Below are 19218 nucleotides of genomic sequence, written 5' to 3'. Positions count from 1 at the left end.
CGTGAGCCACATGCGGCTCTTTGTCCCCTTGAGTGTGTCTCTTCCACAAAATACCACGGCCTGGGCGAGTCTATTTTGAAGAAGTGGCGTTAGAAGAAGTTTAAGTTTAAAAAATTTGTCTCTCAAAAGAAATTTCAATTGTACTGTTGATATTTGGCTCTGTTGACTAATGAGTTTGCCGACCACTGGCCTAGGTGATAGAGATGTGCACCTTCCTTGATCAGACAGATAGGGATATATAGCTGCTTCTCTGTGACTTCCTTGTTATGTAATAGAAAAGTGAGTTAACCTCTATAAAGTTTCGTTTCCTGTATAAATGGACATAATACTCATAAACTTCTTATAAGGTTATTGTAAGGGTTGAGAAAATTATATACAATGTATTGCCTGGCACAAAAAACATTACATATATGCAAATAAAATTATATGATGTCTCTAAAAAAGAATTGAGGGAAAAGAGGAATTATTTACTCGAAGAAAGAAACAGTTTAGGAGTGAGTGTTTGGTCAGACATTTCCTGTGCCTGGAGGAACACAGAAGGAGAGGGCATGCTGATTCCTCAAATCCAACCACTTCCACAGAAGCCCCCAGTGCTCTGTGACAGAGCAGTGCCCCCTACAGCAAGACAGACACGGGTCGAAGGGGGAACTAAAGTCCAGTGCAGTGAGTTTTTCATTAGGGGAAACTTTTTCAGCTTAAAGGAGTGTCCTTCAAATGGAGAACACATCCTTTGGGGTGGGGGAAGGGCATGGAAATGTCATCATCGTATAATATGCCAGTGCATGGCAGATTTTAATAATGGTGTCACTTGACAAAACTAGATGTCGCTATCTTCCTAGCCACACAGTTACTAATGCGCTCCTTTAATGTAACTGCCCAGGAAATCTCAGAGTCTGAAAAGTCAGGGTTCATGTTCTCTGGTTCTCTGATCACCTGCTCTTTGTAGCACAGTGTAGCCACGGCAGACGGAGGGCCACATGTTTTCTGTGTTGGGGGTGGTCTCTGAGATGTTGTACCATGGGTATTATTAGAAGTGACTGCACGCAGAGGCCATCATTTCCAATGGAAATAATGTGTTTTTTCCTATTGTAGCTCATGGTTAAATCATATTCTGAATGTCAGATCAGCGGCCTCCTGGCTGCTGAAGGGTTGTGCAGAGTTCAGAACTCTGGAAGGCATCTAGGTCTGTGAGAACAGGGATGACACATCACTGTGATTGGCATCTCACTTTGCTCTGAGCCTAGACTTTGGGCTCGCGTTACCGTGTAGCTATCTCTGTTTCATCCCCACACTTGGGTTTCCAGGTATCCATGTGGGATGGCTAAGCTAAGAGTCTCAATAAACTGAAAACAGTTTAAAAATGCATAAGACTTTTGAGGGGGCAGCCCCATACATCTAAAGGGCTGCAAAGAGAGCCTCAAAGATATAAGAAAACAAACACAAATGTTGCTGGAAGACTGGAGGATGAGATTCTGCAAAAAGAAACACAGGGACTTCTGACTCTATAATTTGAATCCCATAGAACTAATAAAACAAGTGTTAAGACAAAATGGACTAGTTCCCCATCCCTTCCCTTCAGCCTCATTTCCCCATCCAAAATACACACACACACACACACACACACACTTTGCCTAAGCTAGTATAAAAATTTTAAAGGAGGTTACTTAAGAGCTTTGAACATTTTCAAGCACATTTAAAGTCAGTACTTAGTAATTCTTGCATGTTATACTAAAGGTAGGCAATAGCTAATTACATTGCCTTGGACTATCTTGTTGTCAAGTTTGTTGATGATCCAGCAGGCAGTCAGGGAGAAAAATATTTGTTTTTGTTAGTGACAGCGTAACACTGTTAGGAAGGTAGGTCTACAACTGAGAAAAGACATGTGATCTCTTCCATATGATTTCTCTTTGGAGGAATTCATGCCTCATCTCTCCATTATCGGCATAGGTAACTGAAAATGGATAGGAAATAAAACCATATTGCATCTTAATTTTCCACCAATGGTATATTTATGTAGTCAGTGATAATTATTTATAATAGATGCATTGATGATTTATAAGTTCAATTTCTTGTTGGGGAAAAAAACCATGTCTAAATTCCTCTGTAGACACAAACATTCTTTTCAAAATGTACGCTGATTTAGAAAAATAACTCTCCTAAAGAAGTTGTAAATGGAGGTGCAGTTTCTCAAAATTTGAGGATCCTTTATGAGGAGGTCTGCTGGATAAAAACATAGTAACTCAAAATTATGTGATATTTGATCCATGGATGGTGACAGTGAACTGTGGGCAGGGCTTGCTTTAAGGGTCAGTGACCACTGCAGGCACATAGGGCTCCCAACCCAGCAGGATTAGTGCCCTGAGATCACTGAATTGCAATTCTTAGTAATTTATCTTTGAATGTGAGCTTTGTAAGGAAAGTCTGATGGCGCAGCAAGAGCATGTGGGTGGATGGGTCTTGTAGCATCTAGTGGTCCAGCTGCTACTTCCTCACTCTGCAAGACAGGGTAAGTTTTTGGCTACTTGCTTCCTGCCTCTGGAGTCCCCAGACCCCTGGAAGCCCCACTGTGGCTGTCACCTTCTCCCTTCTGTGCTTCTCAGGGGCCTGGCTCAGTGTGCAACTGAGAAGGGGCTTCATACCCACCCCTGGTCCAGGTGTCCCAGAAGAAAGGTTGCCATCCCTCGGCTTTACCCATCTGCCATGGATTTGGGCAGCAGCCCTGGGGAAGAGAGATTGACTTCCCAGCCTCAGAACAGGAATCTGCATTTTCATTTTGCACTGAGTCCCACAAATTATGTAATTGGCCCTGGTGTAGGATTGCATGAGAAAGAAAACTCTGTAGATGGGCATAAAAGCACAGGATATATATAACCTTGGCATCCATGGGGCCATGCCAGAATCCCATCAATCAGTTGAGAGCAAAGACTTTATCCCTGGATTGAGTGCAGGTTTGAGCATTTCCCCTAGCAATGAACTTGTCAGAGGAAGTGTCAATTTCTTGGGAGAAGTGTGTTGAAGAGAGCAAGCCTTCTTAAATTAAAAAAAAGGTGTTTTTAAATTAGACAAAATTAGGTGCTTTAAAATATGTGTTGAAATGATTTCAGCTTACATTGATACATATCTCCATCACTTTAAGAATACCAACTCACTACAACATACATAAATACCAATATGCATATATATATGTATATATGTGTGTGTGTGTGTGCATGTGTGTCTGCATGCATATATATACACATCTGTATGTATACACACATGCCAAGGCCCAGAGCTTGCCTGGAGGAGATACAAAGTTGAGTTAAAAAGAGTCTTTGCCTTGAAAGAACTTAAACTCTTGTAGACATAGCAGTACTCAGGAAAAATCCATACCCCAAAGCACCCCCTATGCTGCCAACAGTGTGTCATGGAATATTGCCTGAGTATGTTTGATGACTCTCTCCTTTTTATCTTTTTTTTTCCTGAGAGGAAGCATTTACAGAAATTGAGACCTATATTGGCTAGGATATCACAGGGCTTCAGCTCTGCTTTTATTAGATGGATGTGAAAACAATGATTAAAAAATTGTTGGAGAAAGACTGAGGAAGATTTAGTAAATTTTAAGAGAACAAAATGTATTTAAAGACTCCTACACCACATGTAGACTAAGTCTACCTGTAGAACTGAAGTAGATATTGAATAACTTTGGTAAATATTACAAAAACATCTTCAGATAATCAAGTCCACATAAGGTATTTGTAGGATTTCTTGTTATGCTTTATCTAGATATCCCAAATCTCACTTTGACTTTTCATGCATCTGTGAAGCTTTTTAATAAAGATCAGCAGAACCACTTAGTCACCTGCTAGAAGAAAGGGATCCATTATGCACATTAATGTCTTCAGACAGTCTCTGTCCTCTAGGCCTCAATGGGTGACGTTGCAAGTACTTGACCACAGACTTATGAAAACATGCAAACCTTTATGTGAATTAATGAATGTTTGATTTTCAAGTGTATTTATTACTTTAAAGTCTCCATTTCCACTGGATTCCTGTACAGTGTGTGTGGCCAGTATAATAAAGAACTCCCAACTGGCCATAAAAAGGGGCAAACAGTGGCAATGGCTTTGAAAAGACTTTTATAGACACTTTCACTAAATGCCAAGACCCTTCTTGGCATTTAGTAATCTTGAAGAAATTGAAAGAAAGGGAAGTTTAATTTAGAGGGGATTTCTGCCCTGCTTAGCTGGGGTTACATGCCCAACATAAAATAATAATGCATTCAACTGTCCATCTTATAATAAGCAACCTTTGCATCACCTGACTCACTGGTGAAAACCACAAACAGTGGGCAGGAAAGATGTGAATACCAGAAAAAGCTGAGGGCTCCCTGTAATTTCCATGTGATTATGTTTGTGCTAATGCAGAGAGCACAGAAACCCAAAGGCTCCCTCTGCAGAACCTGGTTCATTAAAAATACATTGGTCATTAACAAGAGCATATGGTGCATTGCCTGGGAGGCATGGCCACCACATAGGAGAAGGTAGAACTGGTTTATTCATGGTGAGCAATTTATATTTGCAATTCTGCTTCCTTCTCAATGCCATGGCCATTGTAGCCTCTTTGCCAAGGTAACAGGATAAGGCTCCAGAAAGAGATATAGCCTCTCAGCATTAAAAGTGTTTTGTTGTTTCTTAAAATGGCTTATTTGGAAGTCAATTCCAAAATGGGGGATAGGATTTAGAACTCTATACTGGGGTGCACATCTATTTTAATTTTAGAGTAGCTGAGGGATGCCGAGCCTAGTTTGCCTTAATGAAAAGCGGTTACACCCAATCTACACTAATAAAAGAGAAAGATGCAAATCAACCATTCCTTCATGATGCCCACCAGCCAATCAGGAGTGAGTATGCAAATTAACCTAACAAAGATGGTGGGTTAATTTGTATATGCAGGCACCGAGGGACTCCGGGCCTCTAGGCAGCATGGGAAGGCAGAAAGGCGGCTCCGGGCCAAAGCAAAGGCAGAAAGGCGGCTCTGGGCTGGAGGGAAGGCGGTGCCAGCAGCCAGGGGAAGGAAGGCCCATTCTTGCATGAATCTTCATGCATCGGGCCTTTAGTAAATAAATAACTTGCCATGAGGCACAAGGGATAGTCACTCAGGAACTCTGACCTTGAGTTGGGTGGGGAGGTGGAACTTGTGAGGCTCTCTCCTCAGGAAGGCACTGAAGGGAGGAGTCCAGCACCCGGGATACCACCCCTCTTGGTTCTGCGGGTAAGTCCAGTCCCTTCAAAGCAGAGTGAGCTGCAGGCAGCCTGGAGGGTTCAGATGGGAGATCAACACTGGAGGGATGGTGTTGAATAAACCAATACTCTGACAAGCAGGTATTTTAACAATTAAAAATAAGTTTTATACTAGTTTACCAGTCAAATGGTACAGAGTGTGCATTTGGGTCAGTGTGTGAGGGAATGTGGATTTGCACATACAGGGATGGGAGTATGTATTGAGTTGACATAGGGCAGGTGAATATTATGGGCAAATTAAATAATGATATTAAATACAAAAAATCGTATTAATAATAGTCAATAGAAATAGCACATATGTGACAAGTATGCACGGTACCAAATTTTACATATTTTCTCATTCAGTCCTCACAACAGCAATCCTATGAGGGAGGTACTGTTATTTTCCCAGGCTTTTACAAGAGGAGACTGATACATAAAGAAGAGGGGAAACAAGCCCAAATTCACATAACTAGTGAAGTAGCAGAGCTAAATTTAGACCCAGGCAGAGCTTAAACTTTAAGAGTCCTTGCTTTTAAATTGTACAACAAACTGCTTTTAATATCTAAATTGGAATTGAGGTAAAATTTGGCAACAAGCTAATGATTTAAAGATATTTCCAAGATTTATGCTAAATTGTAGTAAAAAATCCAGTGGATGCCAGTACCTCTCTTGAAGGAATCATACCACTCGAAAATTAAAAGCCAAGCCTCCATTTCTATTGAGAGAATACTCAAAGTGAGTGAAATGCCTTCAGTGCACCTGGGTGTAAGTGGTGAACTGGTGAACACAGTCCTGCCCTATTGGAGTTCACAGTTGCTGCCTGAAAAACACAGACTATTAAGTGCTGATCAGGCCACCGAGAGCTTTGTGAACGTTCTTGGTCTCTAGAGAGGTAACATGTTTCCTAGGAACTTGATCAGGAGGAACTTGCTCAACCATTTAAGTTCCTGTTTTTATTTCTATGCCCATGGGAATAGTTAACCTCAAGTTCTCTGCTAACATAGGCTAAGCACTGCTTCAAATCTCTCTGAAACCCTTCGCCAACGTCATTTATTCATTCTGACTGCTAAATTCCCCCCCTGGCTCCGAGAAGACCCCTGAATTGGGAGCTGCCTTACAGCCAGACAGATTGGTTTACGGTCTTACTAAGTTAAGCGTGATATACATGTGTTTGGGGAAAATGGAGATGTGCATTAAGAAGAAACATTACCTTTTGATCCGGGCAGGAAAGCATACATAATCTCTTCTAGAGCTTGTGAAAGACTTCATTTTACACATAAAATTGTGTGGAATTGCCCTGTACTGCACTGAACATGGCTTTTGAAAATAACCAGCCTCGAAACAAGCTGCTGTACGCTAGTGAGGGCCTCCAGCCACAGAGAATAAAATGTAAGCAGATGTAATCTGTGTAAAGTTACGGGAACAAACACACACTCTTGTTGACACAGTACCTGTATGAGACAAATCCTAAACCCTACAATGGTATGTCATTAGGAACAGAGTCAAAAATGGGCGTGGTACTTGTGAACGAAATATGAAACTGAAGGACCTGACAAGGCATAGAAATTTTTTAATTACATATATTTTTTAATTACATATATTTTTTAATTGTGTAAAGGAGTTTTCTCTTCTGTGCAATATAAAACTCTCTTTTAACAGTCTTGAGTAAAAACCCATACCTGGTGAGTATGGGGAAGCAACCAAAATTTTAAAACATCTTATAAACCTAAACCGAAGTGGAGATTTAGCTATTTGAGAATTTACCTATTCTGGATATTTGACCAAAAGCATCACTTTGGACCTGGTTAGTTCTATAAAAGTACATAAAGCTTTGCTGAGAATTTTAAGACAAAATAAGACTTTGGATATATAAGAAGAGAAATTGTGAGATTTACGATGCATAATACAGCTTCCCGTTTAAAGTGCCCTGCTAGTCAAGCACAATAAGTAAATCACATATAAAAAATTTAAAGGAAAGATCTCCTGCACATTATGGGGAAATTGTTGGCATCTTATGATGGGTCATCTAGCCCTTGTTATTAAATGACAGCAATCATTAAAATGCCAAACATATTTTGGCAGAATTCACTTTATAAAATGTCAGCAAGTCTGTGTTTTTATTAGTTTGCTCCAAATCAATTTAGAAATTTCAATAGAATGCTTGTAAGTATTCCCCAAGCAGTGTCCATTCCTGACTTTCTGCGCACACACACAAATATTACAAATTAATCAGATTTTCAGATTTCTGCATAATGGCTTTGCACATTTATTGCTTAATCCTGTTATAAAATGCCATTATGATTGACACATCGCAGTGGAGATAGAAGTCAATTGAATAATATGTAGCAGTCAATTTTATTTGTAGCTTAATGTGCTGAAGTATTTTTCCCCACATTTCCATTATTTATAAGTCTGCCCCTTTGGAGAATATATAGAACAATTTGTTTTAAATGAGCCAATAATACCTTCTTTAAAATTTATAAGTGTGACAGAGTCATATCTTTTTTTTTCTTGGTCATCCATGACATGCCAGTAAACAGAGTTGTCTTCCACTTGTATTCATAGGACAAATTTCTGGACAGAGAGTCTTGTTAAGGGTGGCATGGAATTGGATTTCAACCACCAACAAAATAAAAGCTACCAACTAAAATCCTTCAAAGTTTGATGCTAGCTCTATTTGTTTATTTACTCATGTATTTATTGTAATGCCACTGTCTTACCTGCTATATGGTTTGTCCTGAAAAAAAGCCCGTAAGCCCACACAGAGAAGCAATAATGTTTAAGAAGGTTCAAAGTGCTGCTGTTTTGGTGGCATTTCCTTTTTCATGCTTTGGTGTCCAACAGGATTTCAGCAAAGGAAGTAAGTTGTGTTCTATGCTTGGAGGTCGTGTGGGGTTCTTATTGCTTCAGTTAGCACCCAGGAAGTTTGCTTAAAGAGACCCATATTCTTTTTTTAGGAAATCATGTAAGGTGACATTGAAAAAGGCTTTGTTTCTAGGAAAACACATTTATGAGATTCATTGTCTGACGGTGTGTGGAGAAGGGCGGAAGTGTATGAAGTCATATTAAGGGACAATGTAATTGTACTTGGTCATGTCTGAGACCACACTGTCACTGGCTTTCGAGAATCAGATTAGCTGTTGCCCACCTATGCATAAGGCATGGAGGCATGGAACAGACTGACATACCTCGGTGTGGGGTTTGGGGGGATGAGAAGAGATAAACCAAAGACTTATATACTTACATGCATAGCCCACGGACACGGGCAATAGGGGGGTGAAGACCTGGGGTGGGTTGTAGGGGCTGGGAGGAGGGGGGTAAAGGAGAGTAAAGTGGGAGGCATTTGTAATGCTATCAACAATAAAAAATATATTTAAATTTTTAAAAAGCGTACAGTTTCCCACACAATCAATGCCTTGGTGTACCCTATGCAAACTGATATGTAACACAAGCCCATTAGCACCACTGTTGATAGTGTGACTCTCCCTGCAGTCATAGCTTGCTACCTCCTGGAATGACTTGGGCCATCCTGAATGGTCCTTAGGAAAATGTATGTAGACGGGTGATGTATGTGCTGGAGCTTTGATAACCCACTCTGGCAAGTCATCTGTGCCTTAATGTTATGGGATGTCTCAGGAAGATGGGGTCTTGTGCAGTTCCCAGGCTGGCTTGTGTATTAAAGGAGCACTTCTCTTTTGGATTCCAGGGGCCAGAGGAAACCCAGCACTATCAGACCCAGGCACTCCTGACCACCCCCAGGCCAGTCAGACCCATCCCCCATTCCCGGTTGGGCCACAGGTCAGTATCTCTCAACTGCTTTCCATTAGGCTGTATATAGAATGATTTAACTATATAAAGAACCAAATAAATAATAATGAGTTCAATCCAATTAACTCCAACAGAGAAAAGATGGTGATTAATATTTGTATAGGAAGCTGTATGACTACATTATTTACCATAAAGAAAAAGTGAGTTGGCAGAACTTTTCTTTTCTTTTCTTTTCTTTTTTTTTTTTTTTATAGGAAATGTTTGTTTTAATCATTTGGAATCCTGTTTTCTTCTTCTTAAGACCCACTACAACTGTGCTGTTAGTTACTGCACAGTTTTCTAGAAAGTAAAACTTTAATGACTGGAGTGTGAAGAAAATTAAGTTATTTCAACCTTACTACAGCCATTTTTGCAATATAAGACATAACTTAATATAAAAAAGTTAATGCAATTTTAATGCAAGTTCAACTTATTGGGTTTGACAATACTGTACATCACATACAGCCCTGCATTAATAAAGAAATACATTCATTATTTTTTAAAGTCTAATATTTGTGGGGGTTTTTTACAGCCTGTGGTTACATGGAGAACATGGAGATGTAGAACACAATTATAAAAGGCTGGGCTTTTCTTTTTCTTTTTACCTCTGTTATTTAGTGTGAAGCTTTCAGAGGTCACCCCAACTTATGGAAAAAGAAGCTGATCTTCGAGCCTTTCTCTCTCTCTTTTTCTGTTATTTTTTTGTTCCTAGAAATTTATCACTTTCAGTACTTTGAGGGCTCACCAGTTCAAGGCTTGAAAACCCAAGTTTAGAACATGGGTTGTCTTGACTTTCTTGCTCCAGTGCCACCAAGTTCCCTGATAGCCTCAAATCCCACTGTCCGTGTTGGAGCACAAGGGCAGGAGGACAGAAATCCAGGGAGATGTCTACTCTCTTATGAAAGCCGGAGAAAGTTCAGTGGGAATCATAGAAACCAGCTTTTTCTGGCCATGCCCTTTCTGATTTCATGCTTAGCTTAGGGCAGTGATCGGCAAACTCATTAGTCAACAGAGCCAAATATCAACAGTACAACGATTGAAATTGCTTTTGAATTTTTTAAACTTAAATTTCTTCTAACGCCACTTCTTCAAAATAGACTTGCCCAGGCCGTGGTATTTTGTGGAAGAGCCACACTCAAGGGGCCAAAGAGCCGCATGTGGCTCACGAGCTGTGGTTTGCCGACCACTGGCTTAGGGCATTGTGTGTGTGTGTGTGTGTGTGTGTGTGTACATACTCTAAGGTTTCCAGGTTTTATGTAAGAAGCATGGCAGCCCGAGACAAAGAGAAGTGGTGGACACCATGACAAACTAAAGAGTGCATGCCCTGCTCTAAGCCAGCAAATTCAATTTAAAAAGCAGTACAGGCCCAACCCCCCAAATGTGTATCCTGAATACAGTCTGAGGACCACCAGTATGCCTCCCCTCTTATCTTGAATTACGATGGTCAGTGATATAACATCAGCAATTTGAGAACCAGCTTGTAACTTTGTATTTATTTCTAAAAAAATATGTTTATTTTTGTGCTTTACCTTTTCTCTTTTTTAAGGCACAGTTAATCTATGTGAATGTATTAAGTTAGCAAATATATTAGGAGCTTGGCCCACAGAGTCTAGAGCTGCGGTTCTAAAACTAGGCTGCATGGAGTCCCAGGGCTTCTTCAGAGGGCTCCTCAGATGCAGCCTTGAGGGAAGACTATAGGAAATTGCAGAGTGGGCTCAACCCTCCTCCCTTCTCTCATTCTGCAAAAAAGTAGTCCCACTTTTCTAAATCTCCTCCATGAATTAAGAAGGAGTGATCGGAAAGGGGTGCAATATGGGCTCTGGAGCAGCCTTCTGGCCTTGAGCTCCCCACCACCCCCACTAGATGTGGGATTTGGGGCAAGTTACTAACCTCTCTGTATCTCAGTGGTAGGGCAACAGAGTTAATACACATACATCAGCCTAGAATAGTGCCTGGCTATTACATATTGGGCTTTGTACTACACCCATATTGACTTACCCTTTACTTTATAGAATAATGCTACATTAAAAACAAAGTTGAAACCCCTCAATATGAGTTTTGCATTGGTTTGTCTAGAGAAAAAAAAGGACACGAGGTTATGTCTCCCCAAGTTCCCAAAGGGGTGCAATGAAAGTCCTGGACCACAGACTCTAAGATCAATGACCCCTCGGGTCATCTGGCCCTGCCAGGGCAAGAATCCTTCCTACATCATTCTGGGGGAGAGCCCTCGCCCAGCTCAAGGGTGTCTGGTGCCCAAAGTACATCCCTATGAGGCTGCCCTCCATGTCACACAATGGCTATTGGCGGAATAGTGGACATAAACATGTATTTTTAATGTTGTCTTAACTGGGCAATGAATGCTAGAGTCATAACAAAGGAAATATTTAAAACATTTTAAAATTTATCCACATTAAACATTTTTGTTTTTCTATATTTCTTTTTAGATCTTGTCAAATTTTTCATTTTAACAATGATTTCATTATCATTTGCTTAATTATTTTCCATTTTACTTCATGTATTCTTATAAACTTTCTCTATTTTTAAGAAGGTGTTATAATGATTCATTTTAAAGACTAGGTGATAGCTTTACCAAGCTTAGTACTGTAACAAACTATTTTCAGCATTTATGTATTTTAAAATGTAATGCATACTTTCATCGTTTCTTTTTTCTGTTTGAATTATATCTTCAGCCTATATCCTAGGAGTATATTCTGAGTCAAAGGGGGATGAATATTTTTGTAGCTCTTGATATGGGTCTCCAAATTGCTTTCCAAAAGGCTTATGTCAGGGTACATGTCCTAAATCTACATACTGGTGTTACTACAGACTTACCAGCACAGAGTAAATCTTTTACATTACTTTCGCTAATTTAATAGATGAGAATAGTATTTTGTTGCTATTTTTGAACAACAACAGCAAAAATTCACTGACCCCAATGAATTCTTTCTGGAACAACACAGAATAAATTAACAGAGTTTCAAATATATAAGGGTAGGATCAAATCAAACTTCATTGGAATAATAATATATAAGTGTAAGGTATTACTTTTAAAGGTGTTTGAACTCCTTCTTAGAGGATGTTCTAAAGATGTATAAAATGAAATTTTCCAAAAAATATAAATAAAATGTGATTTCCTTTTTTTTTTTTTTTTTTCTGGACCAGAGCATGTTTCTTCACTACTTGTTCAGGAACTTTTTGACCCACATAAGTAGAAGAAAAATTTGATCTAAAAGCCCATGCCTTGGTTCCACTGGAAAGTGAGCTAGGATTATGTTTTCTTGCAGCCACTTCTGACGGCACAGCAGTTAGCCTCAGCTGTTGCTGGTGTGATGCCAGGAGGCACACCCGCCCTGAACCAGCCTATCCTCATCCCCTTCAACATGGCCGGACAGCTAGGAGGGCAACAAGGACTCGTCCTCACACTGCCTACTGCAAATCTCACCAACATTCAAGGGCTGGTAGCAGCAGCTGCAGCTGGAGGCATTATGACCCTGCCATTGCAAAATCTACAAGGTAACCCATTGTGTCTGTGTGCCACGTAGGGCTCCATCCACGGGCCAGAGTTCTTTGCAGAGGGAAAGTACTCTGAATATTGAATGTGGTTCAGAGCTGCTTCTACTATACAGGATATAGGAGGCTTTTGTAGGGAGCAAAATATCAAGTTGTCTTGTGAGTCCTTAGCTTGCTCAAACCCTGGGCTTTATCAGCTCTCATTTCCTACGATTAATTTCAGGTCCACTGGAAGCATTTATGAGCTATCATTGCATGACATAAAAAAATTTACATGTAAAATTATTAAGTTGTTATTTGAAGACTTGAATTATGATCTCATGAGTTCTTCAATTTGGTCATCTTCCAAGAAAGGTTAGACATGACTGCTTTGTGAAGTAGGTGGTTGGAACATCTCAACAAGGTATCGTTTGGAATAATTAGTATAATTATTATTTTTCTTACTAAGTATATTTTTAGTTATAATTATTAAACAAAATTATATTATTTGAGATCATAGTTTATACTAAGAAAAGTAGACTTTGAATATTGAGTCTTTCTGTTGCATGAGCATATAGCAAAAGTTGGACTCTAACATTACTCAGAAAGGGTATTATTCTTGTTAGTATGAAGATTTTGACTTTTATTTAAAAGATTTGATAACACTAACTGATAAACTGACTTACAAATGAGTTCTAAAGAGGAAAAACTTGATTAGGATGCTTAACAAAGAGAAAACATTTATTTTGGACTAGTCAAATATATTTGTTTTCTCTATTGATATAAATGTTAACGACTAAATTTTTTTCTGCAGAGTGAGAGTTTGGTTGGGTAAGTTTTTAGAACAACAATATGAAGTACTTTTTGTTTGATCAAATGTTAGGGCTCTTTATAACCTATTAAATTGGTCAGAGCATCAGTCCACAGATTAAGAAATAGACCAAGTAAAAACTGGTTAACTCTTGACCCAAATTTCTTTACACACTATTATGTTCTAATATCCCATCCACGGTTGCCACTTCTTGACTTTTACTTTAATGTTTAAAACAAAGTCTTTCTTATACCATTAAATTGTGCCAAGAAAGCTGCCATTCATAAATCATGCATGCCCAGGACACATTAATGCACAAACTTTGCTTGTTTCAAATTTGAGAGTGCCTGGGAAGCTAGGATCTCAAGATTAAGCAAATAAGGCAGGAATAAACAAGGTGAAAGCAAAAGCAGCAAAGTGTAGGGAGAAGCTTTTTAATGTAGGTGGATGATGAAATCTTAATGAAGAAATAGCCATTATCTAAATGCAGCCTTCCATTTGGAACATTGGCGCTTATGGGAATATTGGATATTATAAATAAACATAAGCTTGTGGAGATTGTAGGACATGGATTAATCCTGCTTGGTTAAAATGGACACCAAAGTCAGAGTCCAAAAAAACAGGCTTGTTATATCTTTATTACAGTTTGTATTCTTAAGGCTTTATTACTTTGTTATTTTAAGGGTTCAAAATTAGCAACTGGTCCAGTAAGAACTTCCATCAAGATGTTCCTTCTCTCTCTCTCTCTCTCTCTCTCTTTCTCTCTCTCTCTCTCTCTCTCAATATCAAATTTAGTATTAGCTTATAGTTTGGAATTTGGGTTTTTTTTTTGGCATCTTTGGTTTCAGAAAATGATCCCAAGGTCCTCATTAAGTGCTGTAAGTTCAGTAAGAGCACTAGCTCTTTTTATCCCTTGGTGCTGCTCACATAATTTCCCTGTGGCCTCATCTTCAGAAGTGTATTGGAGTTGATGGTCAAGCTGGTCTGGGAGCTTTTTCAAAATTCATTTGGCATCTCCAACTATCTCTGGATTCTGAGCATCTCAGGGTGATGGTGAGCCATGTGACTGTGAAAAGTGCCCTCATTAATGTTCTTATTGTTCCTAACCACCCCAGGCCTCTACAAGGGGATAATGAGTGTACGGAATAATTTATTTGGGAATATTCTTCCTTCTGTTAGTACATTCATGTCCCCAAAACTAAGGGGTGTTCTCTTGCATAACTGAAGCATTACTAAAACTATTGCTCCAAGATTTTATCCAGCAAAAGCTTTCCATTGCTGAAAAAGAAAACCCATCTGCATGGCCTATGACTGTTTTCCCTTCTCCTCTGATCTTCCCATTCAAGAACGAGATGCACTCCTGTCTCATCAATGATGGGATCTTCCTGTAAGGAAACAAATGGGAATAGGGAGTTAAAAATCTTGCAGAATTTTAGGGATAGCCCTGTATCCCTGCCTCAGTGGTCGTGGAATGAGATTTGGGAATTAGACAATCCAGTGAACCAATGGGCTGCAAGCTGTATCATTCTCCCCTCTGAGCAGGCAGAGGCTGATCTCCATGTCCAGAGTGACTAAAACCTATCTCCTCTGCCTGCTCTTGTACTGTGTTGATTGACTTTTGACTAACCCATCATTTTGGTCCACTCATGTCCCATTTTGTCTCCTTAGAGTATATGCATCTTTCCAAGTCATGTACCTTTAGGAAATCTCCAGTGCTATCCTTATCTCCATGATTATCTAAAATTCCCCAAAACTCAAGTTCCGGTTCGACTGAGTCTTTCCATTCCAGGCTACCTCATCAGTCACTGGCCAAACTAGAGATTGACTGTCCCGTGTTGAAGTGTCTACCTGTAATGTGAGGGGTGTGGGAGGGGAAGCCTGGATGACATGACATGGAACATGGGCAACATGTTTAAGAAACATGTTAGGGCCTCCCTCATCAATAGAAGGGGCTCTGAACACTGAGATTACTGTATAGAACTGTAAGGACCTCCTATGGGCATGAACTGAGACTGAGACTAACCCTGAACTCAAAGACATGTCAAAGGGTGGGTCTAGGTTCTGAATATTTTAAGGGAAGCCGGTGGGAGTTCTGACTTGAGTTCAAGCCCAGAAATGCCCCAAATTCAGATAAGACTTAGGAATGAAGTAGGTAAAGTTCGTGTTGTCTCCCGTCTTACTTCTGAGAACCTTTTCCCTTTCTATATACCTCCCACTGTCACTACTTTGGGTCCCTCCATCCTTGTATCCTTTGTCTACTGTGTGCTCATGGGGATTTGGTATTAGGTGACTGTCAGCAAACCCACACCTGTGAAATAAGACTAATAATGACAGTAAACCTCAGATAAAGAAAATGACTTAAGTGTTCTCTGTCACATAGTTTATAAACTTTTTTAAAAAGCAGTGTCTTCCATTTTACTTATTACTTTGAAACACAGATAGCTGTACTAAAAATGTCATTTGCATTTGTCTTAGTATGGAAACAAGACGATTATTTAATGTGATAAAATAAAGTCCTCATTGTAGAACTCATGCAAATGTGTTGGATTTTTTTTGTGTTTTTTTTTATTAGAGGAGAAAATGTAGATAAACACAGCCTCAATATAAGTGACCATAAGTAGCAAAGGGGTTAGTGGGACAGCAAAGGTAGGTCTACATTTAGGATAGATGATTCAGGGTAGTGACTTGTTCTCATCTCACAGGCCAGGTGGGATAACCCACTAATCACTAAGGGCAACATAAATGGAGAATGTAAATGTGCTACCTAGGAGATTTATATCAAACTACGAACACTCCAGTTAACTCCAGCATAACATTTAAATTAATTACCAAAAAGTATATTAGAGAATGCTGCTTACCTTAGAACATGGAAAAACAATTAGATTCAAAGCAAGTTGAAACTCAAGGCCAAAGATGGTTTCTCCAACCCTTAGCACTGGCATGAAACTTGCCCTGGATTTTTGTGAGTCTCCAAATTAAAGGCTGTGCCAAGTAAAGTATGTGGGACTAATTTTGAGGTTAGGAATTTCATGTACAAGTTACATAATATTTCCTTTTTGTTTGCTTTGTTGTTGTTTTAACTGAGGTGTTATTTACATACAATAAAATTCATGAATCTTAAGTGCTCAGCTCAATTAGTTTTAATAATTGTGTACACCCTTGCAACTTCCATCCACCACAGTCAGTACATAACACATTTCATTTTCTCCAAAAGGTTCCCTTTTGTCTCTTTTCAGTCAATACCTCCTCTAATAAGGCAGCTCTGATCTGCTTCCTGTTACTATGCATTAGTTTTTTCTGTTCTAGAACTTCATATAATTGGATCCGTGCAGTATGTATTCTTTCATGTCTGGCTTTTCTTGCTGGGCATAATGTCTTTGAGATTCACTCATGTTGTTGTGTAGATCTGCAGTTTCTTTCATTTCCAAGTAGTGTTCCATTGTAAGAATATGCCACAGTTTGTTTATTCATAGCCATTCCTATGTCCCAGTAGGCTGACTTCCTGCAGGCCCTCTCCCCTGGGGACAGGGAGAGGATCCTCGATTGAGTGTCTCTGGGGAAGACCCTTGGCTGCACTGTTGCGAGACCCTTCCCTGCTCATTATATTCCTGGGTCACATCTGAAGAAAAAGTTGAGGAATACACCTTTCTTTGGGGGCCAACAGTTGCTTGAAGTTTTCAACAGTTAAAGATTTGTAGCTTCTTTGGGAATCTAGTTCTCTCAGAATCCAAGAATGCTGATCCTTTTGCTTTTAGTCAGTTCCATGTGCCAAAGGTTTTTCCAAGACATACATCTTCAGTCTAATTTATGTTGCTTTCTCACTCCTACACCTCTCTCTTGCAATTCATTCAACCTTGATGTGAGGGTTTCTGGCTTCCCTGGTCTCTTTGAATATACTCCTACCCAGGAACCTTTGCTCAGGCTGTGCCCTCTGCCTGAAGCACTCTTTCTCCAGAAAGCATCGAACCTATCATCTTCCTTGTAACCCATCCCCAGTAGTTCTGTTCCCTCAAACATTAAAAATAACGGGTGAGTACAAAACTACTAATAAAATGAAAGCTAGGAAACTCCTCATGGAAATGAGAAACTCAAGTTGTCCCATTAAAGAAAGTGTTAATGGCTCTGTTTCTCAGAAGCAGATGCTAACACTAAAATAAAGATTTCAAATGCACACTATTTGATCACAATTGTTTAAAAGAAGCCCCTCCCCCACACACCGCAGAAATATGAAAAGAGAAATAGTATATACAACGAATGTTACTTGTGGACTCTAGAGATGTTATGGGTGATTGCTTTCCTTCTTAAAGATTCTACACTAATAAGTATTATTTCAAAATCAAAATACTTTGTATTCATTCAGGTGAAAGATCATATCCAAAACATCGTTACTAGCATTGACAGCGTTGTCTATGGGTCTGTTGTCTTGACCTTTTAACCACCTTTGTAAGAAAGCATCTCTCAACTCAAAGTGGATTAATTCTCAAATTAAAAACAATACAACCACAAAGCATCTCTATACATTCATTATATATGAGCAACATTTAATATTAATACAATTGCCTTTAAATGCCTTGACTTTATTGACCACAGGAGAAATTGTTGGCGGGAGTGGATGGGGGGTGGGAATGTGGACTGATCATTCCGGTATCATTCTTGAAGAGGAAAACAAGTAGGCGACCATGTGCAATGCTATTCCTTGTGATTTACTTTTGTGTTAGTCTCATGATGCCCACGCTCAGAACGTCGACTTCCCGGGGCATTGTGACTATGTGGGCAGAGGTCTAATATCAGTCACAGAAAGGATAAAGGACAGTGCAGTGCCTGCCACAGAAATGAGGAGAACGGGCCCTGGCTTTTAGTATGCAATGATTTTTCAACCTCTGGTTCGTGGCTTGCGCACAGAGTCCAATATTAAAAATACTTAGTACATAAATTCATATTTGGACTGTTATTCAGAGGAGCCCCACATGACATGCCACCCAGTAATGCCACATCCACCATAAAGAAGTTAGGAAAAGCTGTTGCCATGTGTCTTACTTAGGCAGTTTTTTAAACCTCCGTATCTCTGAAGCTTCAGACTTTTTATTTAAAGTACCAGCAGAGCCTGTTCCCCAGGACATTATCCTTGAAGCAGGCGTTGCTGAGGCACTGGGGCATAGATTAAACCAGAAGCACATGAATGAGGAGGATGACTACTATACTGGGTAGGAAAAGATACTGTCAATGGAATAAAGCATTGTCAAAGGATAATGGTTTCCAGCTGCCACATAAATGTCAACGCAAAGGCAAAGCATTTATTTTCAAAGCAAAAGGCAGGGGAGTAATGTGATCCCCAGTTTGCACATAATAAGACTGTAAATCCATCAGAGCTCTTGATGACATCTAGCAACGTGAATACACTCAGAGGTGCAACCAGGATTGGATTCCAAGACGAGTTCCTTTCAAGATGGCAGCCCTGGAGAGGCCCTGATGCCCGAAAGGGGAGGCTGCATGTGTTTCTCAGTCTCGCTGCATTGTCACGGACAAGAGGAAATTGGGACTATTTTTTCAGATTTTCTCTGGAACCAATTACAGGGTACTTCTGTATGGGCAGGAAGTGGGGAGGTTCTGAAAATAGGGAAATTAGAGATGGTCCCCACTTCCCCTCTGCCCCTGTTTAGAGAATAGAGGAATAATGCTCCCCAATAAAGTCCTACCTTCCCTCTCTTTCTAAAAGTGTTCTATACATGTTTATTTTTAAATTTAATTTGTTTTCCATCGCTTTTTATCCCCTCTATGTCCTCTCCCACTGCCTCCCATCCGGCCCACCCCTGCAATCACCACACTGTTGCCCATGTCATGAGGTCTCTC

General features: G+C 39.7%; 1 protein-coding gene across 1 annotated transcript in view; it reads left to right on the top strand.

The window, feature by feature from the left end:
• The window catches only part of LOC308246854 (POU domain, class 6, transcription factor 2-like), a gene marked incomplete at both ends in the record, with an annotated part of 125463 nt that extends 112087 nt beyond the window's left edge, over positions 1-13376 (top strand). The window contains 3 exons of the mRNA XM_080665205.1: positions 8968-9059; positions 12353-12581; positions 13372-13376. Coding sequence (XP_080521331.1) covers positions 8968-9059; positions 12353-12581; positions 13372-13376 — 326 coding nt within the window. The remainder of the gene's footprint in view (positions 1-8967; positions 9060-12352; positions 12582-13371) is intronic.
• Positions 13377-19218: the final 5842 nt, after the last annotated feature.

This window comes from Plecotus auritus (assembly GCF_963455305.1).
Source record: "Plecotus auritus genome assembly, chromosome: 4".
NCBI classification, from domain to species: domain Eukaryota; kingdom Metazoa; phylum Chordata; class Mammalia; order Chiroptera; family Vespertilionidae; genus Plecotus; species Plecotus auritus.
The sequence above is the reverse complement of the archived record's forward strand: the minus strand, read 5'-3'. Positions and strand labels throughout refer to the sequence as shown.